Source organism: Leucoraja erinacea, chromosome 1 (assembly GCF_028641065.1).
Source record: "Leucoraja erinacea ecotype New England chromosome 1, Leri_hhj_1, whole genome shotgun sequence".
Lineage (NCBI taxonomy): Eukaryota > Metazoa > Chordata > Chondrichthyes > Rajiformes > Rajidae > Leucoraja > Leucoraja erinaceus.
In genome coordinates, this window is record NC_073377.1 from 25,286,567 (window position 1) to 25,309,789 (window position 23,223).

Consider the following 23,223-nt stretch of genomic DNA (forward strand, 5'->3'; position numbering starts at 1 on the left):
ATGGCAGAAGGTGGTGTAGCAGTGATCCAGTATGCAGTCTTCGTGCGTGGGGCAGAAGATGTGCTGGTGGAGTTTTGGGAGGACTTCTGTCAGGTTGGCGCTGTTGAAGTCCCTCGCGGTGATGAAGGCAACGTCCGGATCTCCTGTGAGCTGCTGACCTTATACAGTTCCCCCTGTGCCTGCTATGTGTTTGCCTGGGAGAAGAAGGGGGGGGGGGGGCAGAATGGCCGGCAGACCAGTATGAGGTATTCCAGATCAGGGGGAGCAGAAGTCTGTACGTTCCTTTGATCGCACCAGTTGTTCACATAGAAACACACTTCTCTGCCCCTATTCTTCACCTGTCCGCTCGATGTAAGGGGAGCCCGGTGAGCCAGATGGCTTGATCCGGGACCCCTGCCGACAACCAGGTCTCTGTGAGGCCGATGATGTTTACAACCATATAATAATTACAGCACGGAAACAGGCCATCTCGGCTTTTGGTCCATCTTTGCCGAACACTTATTTCCCCCTAGTCCCATCTACCTGCACTCAGACCATAACCCTCCATTCCTTTCCCGTCCATATAACTATCCAATTTATTTTTAAATGATAAAATCGAACCTGCCTCCACCACTTTCACTGGAAGCTCATTCCACACAGCTACCACTCTCTGAGTAAAGAAGTTCCCCCTCATATTACCCCTAAACTTCTGTCCCTTAATTCTCAGTCATGTCCTCTTGCTTGAATCTTTCCTACTCTCAATGGAAAAAACATATCCACGTCAACTCTGTCTATCCCTCTCATTATTTTAAAAGACCTCTATCAAGTCCCTCCCTTAACCTTCTGCGCTCCAAAGAATAAAGACCTATGGCCCTGGTGCCTCGCTGGAAGAGGACCTGAGCCCTCAGTTCGCTCAGCTTGTTGTCCAGGGACTGTACATTGGCCAGCAATAAGCAAGGGAGTGCGTGTCGGTGAGCTTGTCGCCTCAGCCTGTCCAGGATCCCGGCTCTCCTGCCCCTCTTCCTTGGCTGCTTCTGCAGTTCAGGGCATGGTGACAGGAACTCTGGGACGGGAGTGATATTGTTGCAGCGAGCAAGCGTAGACCTGATGTCCAGAAGTGTCTGTTTGCTGTACTTGATTTTGGGGGTGCTGCTGTTGCCCATTTTCCGTTGTTCCAGGTGGTTCTGTGCTGTAGGCCTGAAAACTGTAGGCCTGAAAACTGTAGGCCTGTAAACTGTGCAAAACGACTAAAAAAAACCTAAAAAGCTTCAGGAAAGCTGCTACTGCCCTAGCACTTGAAGCAAAAAGAACGAAAGAAGAAGAAAAAAAATCATATTGTGATTACATCAATGTGGTGGGCCCAGGACAGATCTTCAGATATATAAATGCCCAAGACCTTAAAACTGTTGTCTCTCTCCATCGTCATTCTGCCGATAAGGACAGGTTCATGGACCTTCAGCATTCCCTTCCAGAAATCAATAATCAGCTCTTTGGTCTTGTTAACATTGAGAGCTAGAATAGTGTCCATTCAATCAGATTATCAATCTCCCACCTGTGCTCTGACACATCATTAGGTATTGTTTGTCTCACAATGGTGGTATCATTGGCAAATTTATAGATGAATTTGGAACTCTGTGTGGATACATAGTTATAGAGAGTACAGCTGGGGATTAAGCATGCAGCCTTGAGATACCCTGTCCTGGTGTTCAGTGAGGAAGAATTGTTGCTATCAATTCACACATCTCCAAGCTCTGGGCATTGAGAATCAGCACCCCCTCTGCAAATGGATCCTCAACTTCCTCACCCACAGACCACAGTCAATAAGGATACGTGACCAAACACTCCATGAGAACCCTTAACAGTGGTGCCTGCAAGGATATGGTAAAATCATTAAACATATTAGAGAGTTAAATAAAATAAAATAAACCAGCATCTGCAGTTCTTTGTTTCTGGAGATTACAGTGTTGTGTATGAAGCCCAATCCAAACTAGCAACTCCCCCATCCCCATTCTTCATATGAAAGTCCTGACATCCCAGGAATCAGTCTGGTGAACCTTCTCTGTACTCCCTCTATGGCAAGAATGTCTTTCCACAGATTAGGAGACCAAAACTGTACACAATACTCCAGGTGTGGTCTCACCAAGACCCTGTACAACTGCAGTAGAACCTCCCTGCTCCTATATTCAAATCCTTTTGCTATGAATGCTAACATACCATTCGCTTTCTTCACTGCCTGCTGCACCTGCATGCCTACTTTCAATGACTGGTGTACCATGACACCCAGGTCTCGTTGAATCTCCCCATTTCCTAATCGGCCACCACCAGTCTACTTTCCTGTTTTTGCCGCCAAAGTGGATAACCTCACATTTATCCACATTATACTGCATCTGCCATGCATTTGCCCACTCACCCAGCCTATGCAAGTCACCTTGCAGCCTCCTAGCATCCTCCTCACAGCTAACACTGCCCCCCCAGCTTCATGTCATCTGCAAACTTGGAGATGTTACATTCAATTCCCTCGTCCAAATCATTAATATATATTGTAAATAGCTGGGGTCCCAGCACTGAGCCTTGCGGTACCCCACTAGTCACTGCCTGCCATTGTGAAAAGGACCCGTTTACTCCTACTCTTTGCTTCCTGTCTGCCAGCCAGTTCTCTATCCACATCAATACTGAACCCCCAATACCGTGTGCTTTAAGTTTGTATACTAATCTCTTATGTGGGACCTTGTCGAAAGCCTTCTGAATGTCTAGATATAACACATCCACTGGTTCTCCCTTATCCACTCTACTAGTTACATCCTCGAAAATTTCTATAAGGTTCGTCAGACATGATTTACCTTTCATAAAGCCATGCTGACTTTGTCCAATGATTTCACCACTGGGTTGCATTGAGGTTGGAGATTGCAACCTTCACGTGGTCTGCCCTGTTTCAACGAATGCAATCAACCTGGCATGCACAATCACATAAGATCAAATAGAACAAGTTGTCCAACAACTTTAAGCTGTGCACGCCATACGCAAGAAGAAATGCATCCCCTCTAACCTCATCTACTGCAGTGTTCCAGATGTGCCCTTCTTTACAGTAGCAATAACTAGGGTAGACTCGGCGACAATTTGCCCAAACACTTGCGCTCAATCCACCAAGTCCCGCTGGTTCTCCCGGTTGCTAATCCTTTAAACTCCCCTTCCCATTCCTACAGTGACCTTTCTGTCCTGGACCTCTTCCATTGCCAGAGAAAAATGACACGCAAACTGTAGGAACACCACCTCATATTACCTAGACTAATTACAACTTAATGCTATGAACGTTGAATTCTCCAATTATAGGTAACTATCCTACAACCAAACCGTCCTTCTTCCCCCTGCCCCGCCTGGACTTGCATCCATTTCTCCCCATCACCTTCCACCTATATTTCTTCCTCTGTCTTCACAATTCGTACGTCTCCTATTCCTACCTCACACCTTTTCTCTTTTCATCTCTAGACTTTGTTGAACCATCTGCTTATCGAACACTCACCTCACCTCTATCCACATATCACCGGCCAGGCTTTGTCTCTGAACCTCCTCTCTTCCAGCTTTCCTCCCCCTCCTCACCACCACAGTCAGTCTGAAGAAGGGTCCCAACCCAAGATGTGACCTATCCACGTTCTCCAGAGTTGCTGCCTGACCTGTTGAGTCACACCAGCACTTTGTGTCTTTTTTTAAACCAGCAACTTTGTGTCTATATAAGGGGATGTCTATTGACTGTGCTTTTATATATTTTGTTGAGGTTTCGGTTTTGAGGCATTGCCCATTAGCATTTTAAGAAGGGTTTCGGCCTGAAACGTTGCCTATTTCCTTCGCTCCATAGATGCTGCTGCATCCGCTGAGTTTCTCCAGAATTTTTGTGTACCTAGCATTTTATCAATGTTTTGTATAAAGGGTTGTGTGAATGCAATATTTTAAAAACCTGTACATAAAATTCTAACGTGCCAGACAGCTGTGATCTTCACTTTGCACAAAATAACAATGTCAAAATGCCTAACAAATGAGGAATTTCCAAATGAGTGTCAAGTTGATATAAAGGAGACACTGTAATAGATATTGTGATTGTTTGGCATGAATCGATTCATATTTTCTTTCAAGATATGACCAGATATGGGAAATCTTAGTAAAAGTCAGCAGTTGAATAAATATTGCACTCTTAAAGAAGAATGGAAGCACAAATGGCACAGGTAATGAAAGGTCGATCTGATAAATAGTGACACACAGTTCTATTGATTCACAAATCAGCAACAAGAGGACAGGTTTAAAATGAAACATAACAGAAGGTATACTGGAGTGAAAAGGGCAACATCACTGTGGAATCCTCATAATCCTGGGCGCAGGGACGTTTTTAATTGTACCTTTACCTCACTGTTTATTGTCAAAGGGAATAATGTGAATAAGGTTTAGTGCAAGATAAAGTCCGATCAAAGATAGTCCGATCATTGACTCCAATTACCATATAACATATAACATATAACAATTACAGCACGGAAACAGGCCATCTCGACCCTTCTAGTCCGTGCCGAACACGTATTCTCCCCTAGTCCCATATACCTGCGCTCAGACCATAACCCTCCATTCCTTTCCCGTCCATATAACTATCCAATTTATTTTTAAATTATAAAATCGAACCTGCCTCCACCACCTTCACTGGAAGCTCATTCCACACAGCCACCACTCTCTGAGTAAAGAAGTTCCCCCTCATGTTACCCCTAAACTTCAGTCCCTTAATTCTCATGTCATGTCCCCTTGTTTGAATCTTCCCTACTCTCCGTGGGAAAAGCTTTTCCACGTCAACTCTGTCTATCCCTCGCATCATTTTAAAGACCTCTATCAAGTCCCCCCTTAACCTTCTGCGCTCCAAAGAATAAAGCCGTAACTTGTTCAACCTTTCTCTGTAACTTAGTTGCTGAAACCCAGGCAACATTCTAGTAAATCTCCTCTGTACTCTCTCTATATTACAGTAGGTCAAAAGTAGTTCAGGACTGCTCTATGGTTGTTGGTAGGATGGTTTAGTTGAGGTGTGCGTTTTCACACTCCTATACCTTTTCCCGATGGGAGAAGGGGGAAGAGGGAGCGGCCAGGGTGTGTGACGTCCTTGATTTTGCTGCTGGCCTTGCGAAGGTAGTGTGAGGTGTAAATGGAGTCAATGGAAGGAAGGGTAGGGTTTGTGATAGTCTGCATCCACAATTCTCTGCAATTTCTAGGGGTCTTGATTGGAGCTGTTCCCAAACCAAGTTGTGAAGCAACCCGATAATAGAGCTTTGTGCCTGGAAATGTAATTTACAACTCTATACGGTGCCTCTGTAGAAGTTGGTGAGAGTTGTAGTCTTGTACAACTCTGTACTTGTTACACTGTACTTGTCTTAGAAACATAGAAACATAAAAAATAGGTGCAGGAGTAGGCCATTTGGCCCTTTGAGCCAGCACCGTCATTCAATATGATCATGGCTGATCATCCAAAATCAGTACCCCGTTCCTGCTTTTTTCCCATATCACTGGATTCCGTCAGCTCTAAGAGCTAAATCTAACCATCTCTTGAAAACTTTATGAGTTTATGAGAATAAACTCGACTCGACTTGACTTGAGACAATCCCCTGAGGAACCTTCCATTGCCCCACAAGGCTCCACAACATGTGTTGTGTGAAGAATAATGTAATCTCGTACATGATTGACGTGGAAAATGTGCCGTGAGAGTGGAGGGTGACTCATGCCACGAAGTTTGAGTTGAATTTCCAGATTGATGTGAAAAAAGTCCAAAATATTCATCTTGTTTCATGCCCGAAAAAAATAGATTTTCAATTGCATGCTTCTGAAAATACAGTTGTAAATTGCATTTCCAGCCACTAGTTTCCATGAAGTGATCTGCAATAGGTGCCTAAGGAGCTTGTCTGGATTGCAAAGCTCATGTAAAAACCTGTTGCATCTTAATGTGCGTGCATGCTTAGGTTTTCCAGTGTGACTGGGAATCGGCTGAATGCCATCTGGAATTAGCAGCTGGGAGAGGGTGCGAAGGTATCCCAGTGGAGGATCTTATCTGCCAAGATGCTCTGTTACCCTGCTGCAGCCACAGAAGTGGGCCGTGTGGGTGGGTGGGGATTAAAGTGGGGAATGGAAATTGCAGGGACATCAAAGTCGCCTGGATGGTGCAATAAGCAAAGATAGACACAAAAGGCTGGAGGAAGTCAGCGGATCAGGCAGCATTTCTGGAGAAAAGGAATAGGTGACGTTTTGGGTCTTCACTTTTAACCAGCATCTGCAGTTCCTCCTGTCACAGGTACAATACGTAGATAGGATGATAAACCAGATTTAGGCACTTAATGCAAATAGGATTGAAAACGTCTTAAAAACTGTTCAGGGCTTCAGTGAGATCACACTTAGATGGTTATGTTCATTTTTTTCAAGCTTTAAAAGTTAAGAGTATTTTATTGTTGTATGGACCAAAACAGAACAAATAAATTCTCACTTTGTCTCTTTACATAAGAGACCTACTTGTTTTGGAGTTAGTGCAGAGAAGGTTCACTCAATTGATTCCTGGGATTAAGGGATTGCTTTTTAAGAAAAGATCAAGAACATACACTCGTGCATTGGAGATGATTCATTGAAACAATGAACATTTTTAGAGGTTTGACAAGGTCTTTGCAGTGACATTGTTATTTATAATATGATATTGTTAATTTGGTAAGATGGTCAAAGCAATGGGGAATGGTATTTATGTGGCGATTCGACTTTAGACTTTATATTATAGAGATACTGTGCGGAAACAGGCCCTTTGGCCCACCAAGTCTGCACCGACCAGCAATCACTCCGTACACCAGCATTATTCCGCACACTAGGGACAATTTACAATTTTACCAAAGCTAATTAACATACAAACCTGTACGTCTTTTGAGAGTGGGAGGAAACTGGAGCACCTGGTGAAAACCCATGTGGTCACAGGGAGAATATACAAACCCCGTACAGACAGCATCCATAGTCAGGATTGAACCCAGGTCTCTGGCAATGTAAAGCAGCAACTCTCCCGTTGCACCACTGTGGTGCCTAGAAGGATAATAAAGGGTAGAGAACACAGAATAAATGATGAAGCCCATGGGAGTACTAACGAACAGAAGGGTCTTGATGTACAAATCCCACCATGCCTAAAGGCAGCAGCACAGGTAGATAAGATAGGGAAAAAAGCATACAGGATACATTAATTAGAATGTAAGAACACGGGACAACTTTATGAAACATTTATTGAACCACAGCCGGATCACTATGTACAGTCCTAGTAGACACCTTGTAGGAAGGACGCAATTGCAAATGAAACAGTGCAAATTGAATCAATTAAAATTGAATCTGAATCTGAATCTGAAAAGTGGTTCAGCAGGATATTATCTGGGATGGAGCGTTTCAGTTGTGAGGAGAGATTGTATAAATAGGGTTTTACTTTTGGAGTTGTGGAGGATGAGGGGGGTGGTGGGGACCTGATAACAGTGATACAAGATAATGAGGGGCAAAGTTAGGGAACAGAGCAGAAAACCATTCCCTATAATATGGTGATTTAAAAGCTAGAGTGTATAATTTTAGCTCAAGGGGTTAGAGGTTTTAAAGAGGATCCAATGAAGATAATTTTTCACTGAGGTTGGTTGGAATATGGAATTGACTGCTTCAATTGATAGTTTGAAAGGTACTCACAAAATGTAAGTATCCAGGTGTGCACTTGATTGCTAAAGCATAGTAGTGTACACATCTAGTGCTGGTAGATGAGAATAGTAGATTGATACTTAATGGTCAACATGGTCTTGGTGGGCAAAAGGATCTGTTTCTGTGCTATATGATTCAATGACTATGTTTCCAATATATCTCAATATTCGGCATTCTGTTTTTCCTTTCTCTTCTGACTACCTGTTGCATATTATATGATTTGACTGGATAGCAAGGAAAACAAAGTTTTTCACAGTATTGTTGTACCTTCTGCCCACCGAGTCTGCATTGACCAGCGATTCCTGCACACTAACACCATCCTACACACACTAGGAACACTAGGAACAGGGAGTTAGATGTGGCCCTTATGGCTAAGGGGATCAGGGGGTATGGAGAGAAGGCAGGTACGGGATACTGAGTTGGATGATCAGCCATGATCATATTGAATGGCGGTGCAGGCTCGAAGGGCCGAATGGCCTACTCCTGCACCTAATTTCTATGTTTCTATGTTTACACTTATACCAAGCCAATTAACCTACATACCTGCACGTTTTGGGGTGAGGGAGGAAACAGAAGATCTCAGAGAAAACCCACATGTTTACGGGGAGAACGTACAGTACAGACAGCACCCATTGTCGGGACTGAACCTGGATCTCTGGTGCTGCAAGCGCTGTAAGGCAGCAACTGTACTGCTGTGCCACCGCATTGTGCATGGAGTCATTACCAATGCCTCTTCTATTTCCAGCAGCTTTGCGCTTGCACCCTTCACACCAATAGATAAAGAATGGTAGGTACCCAAAAATGCTGGAGAAACTCAGCGGGTGCAGCAGCATCTATGGAGCGAGGGAAATAGGTAACAATTTGGGCCAAAACCCTCCTTCAGACTAATAGGGGGTGGAGGGGAGAAGGAAGGAAAAAGGAGGAGGAGGAGCCCGAGGGCTGATGAAGGGAAGGAGACAGCAAGGGCTAACAAAATTGGGAGAATTCAATGTTCATGCCCGCAGGATGCACTCCCCAAGCAGAATATGAGGTGCTGTTCTTCCAATTTCCGGTGTTGCTCACTCTGGCCATGGAGGAGACCCAGGACAGAGAGGTCGGATTGGGAATGGGAGGGGGAGTTGAAGTGCTGAGCCACCGGGAGGTCAGGTAGGTTCTTGCGGACCGAGTGGAGGTGTTCGGCGAAGCGATCGCCCAACCTCTGCTTAGTCGCACCGGTGTAAATCAGCTGACATCTAGAGCAGCGGATGAGGTTAGAGGAGATACAGGTGAACCTCTGTCGCACCTGGAACGATTGCTTGGGTCCTTGAATGGAGTCGAGGGGGGAGGTAAAGGGACAGGTGTTGCATTTCTTGCGGTTGCAACGGGAAGTGCCCGGGGAGGGGGTGGTACGGGAGGGAAGGGAAGAATTGACAAGGGAGTTGCGGAGGGAGCGGTCTTTGCAGAAGGCAGACATGGGGCAGACAACCTCAACCCTCGGGCTGTCTCCTCCCATCCCCCAGCCCTCGGGCTCCTCCTCCTCCTTTTTCCTTCCTTCTCCCCGCCACTTCCTATCAGTTTGAAGAAGGGTTTCGGCTCGAAACGTTACCTATTTCCTTCGCTCGATAGATGCTGCTGCACCCGCTGAGTTTCTCCAGCATTTTTGTGTACCTTCGATTTTCCAGCATCTGCAGTTCCTTCTTGAACAGGTAAAGAATGGTTTTTGTCTGATCTTCACCTTTCACCATCCAGTGTATCACCCTGTGACGTTTCAAGTTCAATACACTTACACCACCTTCAATTTACTCCCACCAACAATGACATTTTCCTGACACCAACTCTTTCCAATTTCTATGGAGACTACACTCTTTGCAAATGCTTGGTTCCAGTCTCTCCCTGGACAATTTCCCCAGCAACTGCAAAAGATGTAACCTCTGTCCCTACACCTCTTCTCCCATCTCCAACCAGTTACCCCAGCAGTCTTCCTGCTGAGATGGAGATTCACTACATCTCCTCCAACATTGCCCATTGCACTCAGTGCTCCCGATGAGGCCACCTCTACAGCAGCTTAGATTGGAATGAGCCAGAACCCCTCCTAGGTTCACCCATAGTGAACATTTGGAAAGTATTTAATATAGGAGGCCAAACGACTCTTGTAAATTTTAATATTAAAATCATAACATTCTTCCAGCAAGTTTGCGATGTTTCAACTCCCCAACCTTCCCATGGGTTAATTTCATATCAACATCTATTTTATCTTCAGGACTTGTGGCAGTTTGCAAATAACTTTATTTAAGACTTTTTTGGAATTCCGTTTCGCCATGTTGCACAGATTTCACTGCCCTCAAGAAGAGATTATTTTCAAACCAGGTCTTCACATAACCCATCAGTCTGAAGAAGGGTTTCGGCCCGAAACGTCGCCTATTTTCTTCGCTCCATAGATGATGCTGCACGCGCTGAGTTTCTCCGGCAATTTTGTGTACCTTCACATGAATCATGTTGACCCCAGCATTTATTAGATTTCTTGTTCCTCAAAAATTCAATTAAAATATCATGTTTTACCTTTCACCATGAAACTTGAGTTCAATAGTGCGAAGTTGATATAGACAGAGGAAGCCAAATTTCTCCGAGTCGCTCTGCAAGCACACAATTAAATACTATCACGGATGGTGTGAAAACTTGTAACGTAAACCTAATATTTGGTGGAATCATTCTAAAAGGGTTGACGGTGGATATGCAATGGGAGACATTTAAAGACGGCATGGATGAACTACAAAAATTGTTCATCCCAGTTTGGCAAAAGAATAAATCAGGGAAGGTAGTGCATCCGTAATAACAATGGCAATCAGGGATATTATCAAAGCGAAGGATGATGCGTACAAATTAGCCAGAAAAAGCAGCATACCAGAGGACTGGGAGAAATTCAGAGACCAACAGAGGAGGACAAAGAGCTTAATTAGGAAAGGAAAAATAGGTTATGAAAGAAAACTGGCAGGGAACATAAAAACTGACTGCATAAGCTTTTATAGATATGTGAAAAGAAAGAGATTAGTTAAAACAAATGTAGGTCCCTTGCAGTCAGAAACAGATCATGGGGAACAAGGATATGGCGGACCAATTGAATAACTACGTTGGTTCCGTCTTCACTAAGGAAGACATAAATAATCTGCCGGAAATAGCAGGGGACCGCGGGTCAAAGGAGTTGGAGGAATTGAGTGAAATCAAGTTTAGTCGGGAAGTGGTGTTGGGTAAATTGAATGGATTAAAGGCCGATAAATCCCCAGGGCCAGATAGGCTGCATCCCAGAGTACTTAAGGAAGTAGCTCCAGAAATAGTGGATGCATTAGTAATAATCTTTCAAAACTCTTTAGATTCAGGAGTAGTTCCTGAGGATTGGCGGGTGGCAAACGTAACCCCACTTTTTAAGAAGGGAGGGAGAGAGAAAACGGGGAATTACAGACCAGTTAGTCTAACATCGGTAGTGGGGAAACTGCTAGAGTCAGTTATTAAAGATGAGATAGCAGCACATTTGGAAAGTGGTGAAATCATTGGACAAAGTCAGCATGGATTTACGAAAGGTAAATCATGTCTGACGAATCTTATAGAATTTTTCGAGGATGTAACTAGTAGCGTGGATAAGGGAGAACCAGTGGATGTGGTGTATCTGGACTTCCAGAAGGCTTTTGACAAGGTCCCACATAAGAGATTAGTATACAAACTTAAAACACATGGCATTGGTGGTTCAGTATTGATGTGGATATAGAACTGGCTGGCAAACAGGAAGCAAAGAGTAGGAGTAAACGGGTCCTTTTCACAATGGCGGGCAGTGACTAGTGCGGTACCGCAAAGCTCAGTGCTGGGACCCCAGCTATTTACAATATATATTAATGATCTGGATGAGGGAATTGAAGGCAATATCTCCAAGTTTGCGGATGACACTAAGCTGGGGGGCAGTGTTAACTGTGAGAAGGATGCTAGGAGACTGCAAGGTGACTTGGATAGGCTGGGTGAGTGGGCAAATGTTTGGCAGATGCAGTATAATGTGGATAAATGTGAGGTTATCCATTTTGGTGGCAAAAACAGGAAAGCAGACTATTATCTAAATGGTGGCCGATTAGGAAAAGGGGAGATGCAGCGAGACCTGGGTGTCATGGTACACCAGTCATTGAAAGTAGGCATGCAGGTGCAACAGGCAGTGAAGAAAGCGAATGGTATGTTAGCTTTCATAGCAAAAGGATTTGAGTATAGGAGCAGGGAGGTTCTACTGCAGTTGTACAGGGTCTTGGTGAGACCACACCTGGAGTATTGCGTATAGTTTTGGTCTCCAAATCTGAGGAAGGACATTATTGCCATAGAGGGAGTGCAGAGAAGGTTCACCAGACTGATTCCTGGGATGTCAGGATTGTCTTATAAAGAAAGACTGGATAGACTTGGTTTATACTCTCTAGAATTTAGGAGATTGAGAGGGGATCTTATTGAAACTTACATAATTCTTAAGGGGTTGGACAGGCTAGATGCAGGAAGATTGTTCCCAATGTTGGGGAAGTCCAGGACAAGGGGTCACAGCTTAAGGATAAGGGGGAAATCCTTTAAAACCGAGATGAGAAAAACATTTTTCACGCAGAGAGTGGTGAATCTCTGGAACTCTCTGCCACAGAGGGTAGTTGAGGCCAGTTCATTGGCTATATTTAAGAGGGCGTTAGATGTGGCCCTTGTGGCTAAGGGGATCAGAGGGTATGGAGAGAAGGCAGGTACGGGATACTGAGTTGGATGATCAGCCATGATCATATTGAATGGCGGTGCAGGCTCGAAGGGCTGAATGGCCTACTCCTGCACCTAATTTCTATGTCTATGTTTCTATGTGTAGGATAGGGTTTGATGCGGGAATCACTATTCGGCGTGGACTCGGTGGGCCGACGGGCCTGTTTCCACGTTGTATCTCTAAACTGAAAAAAAAAAAAAACACCATAGTGCAGTAATCCTAACTTCTGTGAAAGGAAAGTCGTGGAAATAAATTTGAGGGATAAGATATAATGTGCATGGATAGACAGAGGTTGATTAGGAATAGTCAGCATGACTTTGTGCATGGGAATTCATGTCTCACAAATTTAATTGAGCTTTTCAAAGAAGTACCCAGGAAGATTGTGGGCAGGGCTGTGGACGTGGTCCATATAGACTTCAATAAGGCTGTGATAAGATTCTGTATGCTAGACTGCTCTGGAAGGTTAGGTTGCATGGGATCCAGGGAGAGCTAGCTAATTATGTACATAGTTCATGGTAGGGAGCAAAGGGTGGTGGTGAAAGGTTGGCTTTTGGACTGGAGGTCTGTGAATAGTGTGTAGGAAGGCTTGAATCTCCCATGGTCATAGCTAGATGCACACTCTCTTTGTTTTTTAAAATGTATTTTAAATTACTGTCTGAATAGGAAAATCTTTCACATCATATAGTGACAGCTGCTTTGCTTTTAAAGAGGCCTCGGGTTCAATTCAGTTCAGTCTTTTCACTTACAGTTTAGTTTATTGTCATGTCATCCGAGGTGCAGTGAAAAGCTTGTGTTGCGTGCTATCCATTATTGCAGCAGAAGGACAATACATGATTACAATCGAGCCATTTACAGTGTATAGATACATGATAAGGGAACAACGTTTAATGCAAGGTAAAGCCAGCAAAGTCCGATTAAGGAAACTCCAAGGGTCACCAAAGAGATAAATAGTAGTTCAGCACTGCTCTTCTTGTTTTAACCATATAACCATATAACAATTACACCACGGAAACAGGCTATCCCGGCCCTACAAGTCCGTGCCGAACAACTTTTTTTCCTTAGTCCCACCTGCCTGCACTCATACCATAACCCTCCATTCCCTTCTCATCCATATGCCTATCCAATTTATTTTTAAATGGTACCAACGAACCTGCCTCCACCACTTCCACTGGAAGCTCATTCCACACCGCTACCACTCTCTGAGTAAAGAAGTTCCCACTCATGTTACCCCTAAACTTCTGTCCCTTAATTCTGAAGTCATGTCCTCTTGTTTGAATCTTCCCTATTCTCAAAGGGAAAAGCTTGTCCACATCAACTCTGTCTATCCCTCTCATCATTTTAAAGACCTCTATCAAGTCCCCCCTTAACCTTCTGCGCTCCAGAGAATAAAGACCTAACTTATTCAACCTTTCTCTGTAACTTAGTTGTTGAAACACAGGCAACATTCTAGTAAATCTCCTCTGTACTCTCTCTTGGTTTTGGTAGGATGATTCAGTGTCCTGATAACAGCTGGGAAGAAACTGTCTCTGAATCTGGGGGGGTGCGTTTTCATTCAGTTTCGCCATGCTTGTGCCATTTGCTATACATTCCTTTGCCCCCTGTTGATTGTTTGCACTTCCCTGAAGAAAGAACATGTCTTAAATATAGTCTCATCTGATTTATTTGCAAGTGTTGATGCACATCCAGTTTTATTATTATGTAATGACATTATTTTATTGAAAAGATTATCATGTAATGTGCTATTCATTTTTACAAAATACCTATTTATTTATATTATTAAGGAACACTGTCACCAAGAAAGATGTTTAAGTATGCAAATACTTCGAGTTTATCTCATTGCTTCTTGGTACGGAATGTACTTTTGCTCCAGTGCCTAATAGCCTGTTAAGATTATTATTTTGTTGCAGAGTTTGGGGTCCCAAGAGCCAAAAAGCTTTTAGCTGTAGAGAGCGGAATAAATCACAGCCTAAAGTTATATAATATCCAATTGGTTTAAATGGAGCAACTCGTCCAAAGCGAGGAGCTGCTAAATTATCACCAGCATAGTGGTATTTTATTTCAAAGAAATACTGCAAATAAAAAGCAAGCAAACATACAAAACAAAGTAGATACAGACTTTGTGCCCAGACTGTTTAAGATAGTAACGGAGAAAACAAATATGTCACTTTGTTCTGCCATACTGTGTATTTACAAACTGCACACTGGATATTATATCATTGATGAATTAGGGAACGTTAGATGTATTCAAGAGAGTTCGATATAGCTCTTAGGGGTAATGTAATCAAGAGATATGGGGAGAAAGCAGGAACAGGGTACTGATTCTGGATGATCAGCCATGATCATATTGAATGGCAGTGCTGGCTCGTAGGGCCAAATTGCCTACTCCTGCACCTTTTTTCTATGTTTCTATTATTTGTATTATGTGTGCCAAATTGGTTAAAACGTAATTTTGATTGGAAACTAGAAAGCCACTCAAAAGTTACTTTGGAAAATGACAAGCAAAGGAAAAGTTGCCTTGGCAAAAAAAAGACATGACAAAAAGAAACTGTTTTCATGTAACCTCCCCACACTATGATCTCCCACGGACAAGGTTTGTCAGTTTCATCGCTGGTGGTCAATGAAATTGGCAAGTAATTGCTTCTAATGACACGTGCAATGATATTCTATTAAACAATATAATATAGTCCTTTGTAGTAACAAAAATAACTTTACAGATAGAGACATAGTTATACAGTATAGAAACAGACCATTCGGCCCAACATACCATGTTGACCGAAATGTCACATCTACACTAGTCCCACCTGCCTGCATTTGGCTCATAACCCTATAAACACTTTTTATTCATGTAGCTGTCCAAATGACTTTTAAATGTTGTTATAATACCGGCCTGCATCACCTGCTCTGGCATCTCATTCCATATGCTTATAATCCTGTGTGTGAAAAAGTTGCGCCTCGGATTCCTATCAAATTTTTTTCTCACCTAAACCGATACGCTTTGGTTCTTCATTCCCCCACACTGAGTAAAACTCTGTGCAATCACCCTCATACCACTGATAAATATTTAAGGGTATACGTCCTATCAAAAAGACAGACAGATGGGCTGAGGGGGTGGGGTAGCTGGTGGTGAGGAATGAAATTCAATCCCTTGCGAGGGGTGACAAAGAATCATGAGATGTAGTCAATATGGAGAGAACTGAGGAATTCTAAGGGTAAAAAGACACTAATGGGAGTTATCTACAGCCCCCCAACCAGTAGCTTGGATATAAGGTGCAAGTTGAATCAAGAGTTAAAATTGGCATGTTGCAAAGGTAATGCAATGTTTGTTATGGGAAATTTCAACGTGCAAGTAGACTGGGAAAATCAGGTTGGTACAGGACCCCAAGAATGGGAGTTTATGGAGTGCCTCTGTGATGAATTCTTAGAGCAGCTTGTACTGGAGCCTACCAGGGAGAAGGCAATTCTGGATTTAGTATTGTGTAATGAACCGGATTTGATAAGAGAACTCGAGGTAAAGGAGCCATTAGGAGGCAATGACCATAATATAGAAACATAGAAACATAAAAAATAGGTGCAGGAGGAGGCCATTCGGCCCTTCGAGCCAGCACCGCTATTCATTATGATCATGGCTGATCGTCCCCTATCAATAACCCGTGCCTGCCTTCTCCCCATATCCCTTGACTCCACTAGCCCCGAGAGCTCTATCTAACTCTCTCTTAAATCCATCCAATGATTTGGTCTCCACTGCCCTCTGTGGCGGGGAATTCCATAAATTCACAACTCTCTGGGAGAAAAATATGATAAGTTTTAATCTACAATTTGCGAGGGAGAAGGGAAAATCAAAGGTGTCAGTATTACAGTTGAACAAAGAGGACTATGGAACCATGAGGGAGGAGCTGGCCAAAGTTGACTGGAAAGATAACCTAGCAGGGATGCCAGTGGAACACCAATGGCAGGTATTTCTGGGAATAATACAGAAGGTACATTCCAAGGAGGAAGAAGGATTCCAAGGGGAGTAATAGGCGACCATGGCTGACAAGGGGCGTCAGGGACAGTATAAAAATAAAAGAGAATAAGTATAACATAGCAAAGATGAGCAGGAAGCCAGAGGATTGGGAAACTTTTAAAGAGCAGCAGAAGATAACTAAAAAGGCAATACGGGGAGAAAAGATGAGATACGAAGGTAAGCTAGCCAAGAATATAAAGGAGGGTAGTAAACGCGTCTTTAGGTGTGTGAAGAGGAAAAAATTAGTTAAGACCAAATTTGGACCCTTGAAGACTGAAACAGATGAATTTATTATGGGGAACAAGGAAATGGCAGATGAGTTGAACAGGTACTTTGGATCCGTCTTCACTAAGGAGGACACAAACAATCTACCAGATGTACTCATGGCCAGAGAACCTAGGGTGATGGAGGAACTGAAGGAAATTCACATTAGGCAGGAAATAGTGTTGGGTAGACTGATGGGACTGAAGGCTGATAAATTCCCAGGGCCTGATGGTTTGCATGCCAGGGTACTTAACAAAGTGGCTCTAGAAATCGTGAATGGTAGGGAATTGAAGAATACAGTTGAACAGAAGGATCTGGGTATAACCGTGCATAGTTCCTTGAAGGTGGAATCTCATATAGCTAGGGTGGTAAAGAAAGCTTTTGGTATGCTAGCCTTTATAAATCAGAGCATTGAGTATAGAAGCTGGGATGTAATGTTAAATTTGTACAAGGCTTTGGTGAGACCAAATCTGGAATATGGTGTACAATTTTGGTCGCCCAATTATAGGAAGGATGTCAACAAAATAGAGAGAGTACAGAGGAGATTTACTAGAATGTTGCCTGGGTTTCAACAACTAAGTTACAGGGATAGGTTGAATAAGTTAGGTCTTTATTCTCTGGAGCGCAGAAGGTTAAGGGGGGACTTGATAGAGGTCTTTAAAATGATGAGAGGGATAGACAGAGTTGATGTGGACAAGCTATTCCCTTTGAGAATAGGGAAGATTCAAACAAGAGGACATGACTTCAGAATTAAGGGACAGAAGTTTAGGGGTAATATGAGGGGGAACTTCTTTACTCAGAGAGTGGTAGCGGTGTGGAATGAGCTTCCAGTGGAAGTGGTGGAGGCAGGTTCATTGGTATCATTTAAAAATAAATTGGATAGGCATATGGATGAGAAGGGAATGGAGGGTTATGGTATGAGTGCAGGCAGGTGGGACTAAGGGGAAAAAGATTTGTTCGGCACGGACTTGTAGGGCCGAAATGGCCTGTTTCGTGCTGTAATTGTTATATGTTATATGTTATATGAATGCATTGGTGACCATTTTCTAATGTTCTATAAATTCAGGATCAGTTCCTGTGGATTGGAGGGTAACTAATGTTATCCCACTTTTAAGAAAGGCGGGAGAGAGAAAACAGTTATAGACCAGTTAGCCTGACATCAATGGTGGGGAAGATGCTGGAGTCAATTATAAAAGATGAAATAGCGGCACATTTGGATAGCAGTAACAGGATCGGTCCGAGTCAGCATGGATTTACAAAGGGGAAATCATGCTTGATTAATCTTCTGGAATATTTTGAAGATGTAACTAGGAAAATGGACAAGGGAGAGCCAGTGGATGTACTGTACCACGGCTTTCAGAAAACATTTGATAAGGTCCCACATAGGAGATTAGTGGGCAAAATTAAAGCACATCGTATTGGGGGGGGGGGGGGTACAGACATGGATAGAAAATTGGTTGGCAGACAGGAAACAAAGAGTAGGGATTAATGAGTCCCTTACAGAATGGCAGGCAGTGACTAGTGGGGTACCACAAGGCTCAGTGCTGGGACCACAGCTATTTACAATATGCATTAATGATTTAGATGAAGGGATTAAAATTAATATTAGCAAATTTACAGATGACACAAAGCTGGGTGGCAGTGTGAACTGTGAGGAGGATGGTATGAGGATGCAGGGTGCCTAAGACAGGTTGGATGAGTGGGCAGATGCAGTTTAATGTGCATAAATGTGAGGTTATTCACTTTGGTGGCAAAAACAGGAAGGCAGATTACTACCTGAGTGGTGTCAAGTTGGGAAAAGGGGAAGTATAACGAGATCTGGGGGTCCGTGTCACCAGTCACTGAAAGTAAGCATGCAGGTATAGCAGGCAGTGAAGAAAGCTAATGGCATGTTGTCCTTCCTAACAAGAGGAGTTGAGTATAGGAGCAAAGAGATCCTTCTGCAGTTGTACAGGGCCCTGGTAAGACCACACCTGGAGTATTGTGCGCAGTTTTGGTTGAGTGTGATTGAGGGAGTGCAGCGTAGGTTCACGAGGTTAATTCCTTGGTCGGCGGGACAGTCATATGTTGGTGGAGCGGTTGGGCTTGTATACTCTGGAATTTAGAAGGATGAGAGGGTATCTTATTGAAACATATAAGATTATTAAGGGATTGGACACGCTAGAGGCAGGAAACATGTTCCCGATGTTGGGGGAGTCCAGAACCAGGGGCCACAGTTTAAGAATAAGGGGTAGGCCAGTTAGAACGGAGATGAGGAAAAACATTTACACCCAGAGAATTGTGAATCTGTGGAATTCTCTGCCTCAGAGGGCAGTGAAGGCCAATTCTCTGGAGGCTTTCAAGGGAGAGTTAGATAGAGCTCTTAAAGATAGCGGAGTCAAGGGATATGGTGAGAAGGCAGGAACGGGGTACTGATTGTTGATAATCAGCCATGATCACATTGAATGGCTCGAAGGGCCGAATGACCTACCCCTGCACCTATTGTCCATTGTCTATAAAACAAACTTCATCAAAGATAATTCCAAATATTTCAAAAGTTAGGAATTCTTTCTTATCCATTGAAAACTCTTTTAAGCTATTTCTGGAAAGTTGAAAAAACATGTAAATGCGGGAAATTGAAGGCCTTGAGGCAATGATTACCTATGAAACTAGTGAGAATTGTTCTTTCTGTTGTTTCAGAATAGGCCCTTTTCAGCTGTAGTTCAGTCACCTGTAATTTACTCTCTCGAATCGTGCAGCCTGGCCCACAGGTCATGTCCCGAAACGTTGCTGTTAATGAGACGTAATCTTGACAAAGAAGCATACTCAACCACTAACCGCACCGTTTAGATTTTTAACCTGCGTTCACTCTGTTGCGGTTATTTACTTTGCCTTTGAAACACAAAAGACTGCAGTTGCTGGAAGCTAGACCTACAAACAAACTGCTAGAGTTCGCTTATCCATCCTTTGTGTGGAAAATAAAGGTTGTTGTTTTGGGTTGAAACCATGCCTCGGATTTGTTGCTGTTTCCTTTGCCTTATCTATCTCTATTACCACTTTTTCTGCAACTTATAATTAACTTTCAGTTACATCTCCCAGTTCTCTCAAGGGATATGTGACCTGAAATGTTAAAGATAAAGTAGACTATTATCTGAATGGTGGGCGATTAGGAAAAGGTGAGATGCAACGAGACCTGGGTGACATGGTATACCAGTCATTGAAAGTAGGAATGCAGGTGCAGCAGGCAGTGAAGAAAGCAAATGGTATGTTAGCATTCATAGCAAAAGGATTTGAGTATAAGAGCAGGGAGGTTCTACTGCAATTGTACAGGGTCTTGGTGAGACCACACCTGGAGATTTGCGTACATGTTTGGTCTCCTAATCTGAGGAAAGACATTCTTGCCATAGAGGGAGCACAGAGAAGGTTCACCAGACTGATTCCTGGGATGGCAGGACTTTCATATGAAGAAACACTGGATAGACTCGGCTTGTACTCGCTGGAATTCAAAAGATTGAGGGGGGATCTTATAGAAACTTACAAAATTCTTAAGGGGTTGGACAGGCTAGATGCAGGATGATTATTCCCAATGTTGGGGAAGTCCAGAACTAGGGGTCACAGTTTAAGGATAAGAGGGAAGTCTTTTAGGACCGAGATGAGAAAATCAATTTTTACACAGAGAGTGGTGAATCTGTGGAATTCTCTGCCACAGAAGGTAGTTGAGGCCAGTTCATTGGCTATATTTAAGAGGGAGTTAGATGTGGCCCTTGTGGCTAAAGGGATCAGGGGGTATGGAGAGAAGGCAGGGATGGGATACTGAGTTGGATGATCAGCCATGATCATATTGAATGGCGGTGCAGGCTCGAAGGGCCGAATGGCCTACTCCTACACCTATTTTCTATGTCTATGTTTCTAAAAGTCCTGTCCCACTGTACGAGTTCATTCAAGAGTTCTCCCGAGTTTGCCATGATTCGGTAATGGCCGCTTGTAAGTACTCGGAGTTCTCGTGGACATTTTTCAATATGTTGAAAAATCTTCACGAGTCTTCCCGAGCTTACTGCTTTTCCCGAGTACCTGCCGTTAGCGTAATGAACCGCTAAGAGACGTCCCCGAGCTCCGGCGTACCCACTATGTACATTCTAGATGCTTACCACGAGTTTTTGGGGGTTTTTTTTTTAACTCAGGAGAGCTCTTGAATTACCTCGTACAGTGGGACAGGGCTTTAACTCTGTTTCTTTTTCCATTGATGCTGCCTTATCTGCTGAGTATTTCCAGCATTTCCTTTTATTTTGCGTTTTACTTTTGGCTTTTATATGACATGCTGTTTTGTCAAACTCGTGACAAGTTTTATTCTGAATGATTTGATTAGTGACAGACTTGAAGAAAACTTGTCAAAAGCTAAAATTAGACGGAATATTTTTACGTTTGTCACTCAGTGATGCAATTCTCCACAGCCACTCAATAATTAACATGTGTTCTCTAAGTTGCTGTGCAGTCATTGTTTACACATTAATTACTGGTGGAAGCATGTCACGTTTTCTGATATTTGAAAATTGTATGAAATGACCCTCATTCCAACTTATGTGTGAATGATTGCTGTCTGAAAGTATAATTGCTGATTGACCGCACCAGTTTTATGGAGTAATGTGATTTGGATTGAGTGTATTGGAGTAGTGAGTCGTGTGGCTTAAATAAGTATTTAAATCTGATCCAATTGCCCAACAAAAATGAGGAATGCAGGCTTGTGGCAATAAAACATGGATCTCAGCTGCCGTGGGCATCAGCAGCAGCTTCTTCCCAAAGAAGAGGACAAAATGTTGCACTTGCTGGAGGCTGGAGCAGATTGGAAAACAGCTTTCTTGCACATTCTCCAGAGAGAAAAATAGAGTGATTCATACCCTTGTTTCCCACCTTGCAAAGTAACACATTTGCTTCAAAGCACCATCTAATTCTATGTAGTTATATTCCATTTCCTATTTATTAAACATTACACTTTCTTGTTGTAAGGTAGAGTCATCAGGCGAAGCTTATCTGAATTCAGTGACTCATGGATATAAACATTTCTATTTTAGGTTTGCAAAGCCACAAGGCAACATCTTGGACTTTAACTTCCTATACACATTTAAATAGAGAGAAAGAATGACTTATGTGTCATTTCATTCAAATGCAGTGCATATTGTTTCAGAAGAGCTGCAGAGTTCAATGAATATTTTGTACTGGCCTTTCTTCCCCTCTGCTTCTTGCTTAGTTTGTGGGGTTGAATCTGTCCAGTAACAATATTTTAGCAGATGGTGTGAAGTTATGTGGTCAAATTTAACTCGTGGAAAGTGGATTTTAGATTAAAGAACAGGGTGTGAGAGGTGATTTTTCATTAGAAAGTGACAATGTGGATGTGAAAAGTTTCAGACTGAAAATGAGACATTAAAATTTAAGGTTGAACACAAAATCCATTTTGGGTCTCAGTGCTGAAAAAACTCTCTGAGGGATCTAATGCTTCCGTCTTCCATTCCATGCTTGCATCCCTTGCATTATGGAAATTGTTTACCCTATTTCCTGAGAATCTTTTTTTTAGTTTCCACTTATTTATTTAATCATTTGGTGACTAGCAGAATTAAAATGGTACATTCAATTTATATGTGGCCTATTGATGATTGAAGTAAATTTGTATCCAACCCGAACACTTACTGGGATGAAGGTTTTCTTTTTCTCCTTGTTGAGTTATGGAGGCAAAAATAAACAATGTGATTCAGCTGAGAATGTGGAGAACGGCACGGTTAGTTGTACGGCAGAGATGGGGTCTGGCATCGTTAGGTGTGTGCACAACCGGATTTTGCTGTGATTAGGTGTACAGCCAGATCCAATGAATAGCATGTCTGGGTGTGCAGGTGATACCGGTGTGTTCGGGTGTGTGTGTGGAACCGAGGATCAGCATTGTTCAGTGTGTGTGTGTGTGTGTGGAACCAGAGAACAGTGTGGTTGGGCAGGGGTTTGTGTTGGTGCATGTACATGCCCATAGAAACATAAAGTAAATAGGTGCAGGAGTAGGCCATTCGGGCCCTTCAAGCCATTCACTGTGATCATGGCTGCTCATCACAATCAGTACCTCATCCCTGCCTCCTCCCATATCTCTTGATTCCTTTACCCCTAGGGGCTCTATCTAACTCTTTTGAAGTGAATTGGCCTCCACTGCCTTCTGAGGCAGAGAATTCCACCAATTCGCAACACTGGGTGAAAATGTTTTTACTCATCTCAGTTCTAAATGGCCTACCCCTTATTCTTAAACTGTGGCCCCTGGTTCTGGACACCCCAAATGTCGGTAACATAGGACCTCTTTGCTCCTATACTCAAACATCTCATTATGAAGGCCAACGTGCCATTAGCTTTCTTCACTGCCTGCTGTACCTGCATGCTTACTTTCATTGTCTGACGGACAAGGACACCCAGGTCTCGTTGCACCTCCCCTTTTCATAATCTGACACCATTCAGATACTAATCTGCCTTCTTGTTCTTGCTACCAAAGTGGATAACCTCACATTTATCCAAATTA

At 43.1% G+C, this 23,223-nt stretch overlaps 1 protein-coding gene across 1 annotated transcript in view; it reads left to right on the forward strand.

Moving 5' to 3' along the window:
- The window catches only part of oacyl (O-acyltransferase like), a 93,854-nt gene continuing 70,631 nt past the window's right edge, over nucleotides 1–23,223 (forward strand). The window contains exon 1 of the mRNA XM_055647238.1: nucleotides 1–188. Coding sequence (XP_055503213.1) covers nucleotides 1–188 — 188 coding nt within the window. The remainder of the gene's footprint in view (nucleotides 189–23,223) is intronic.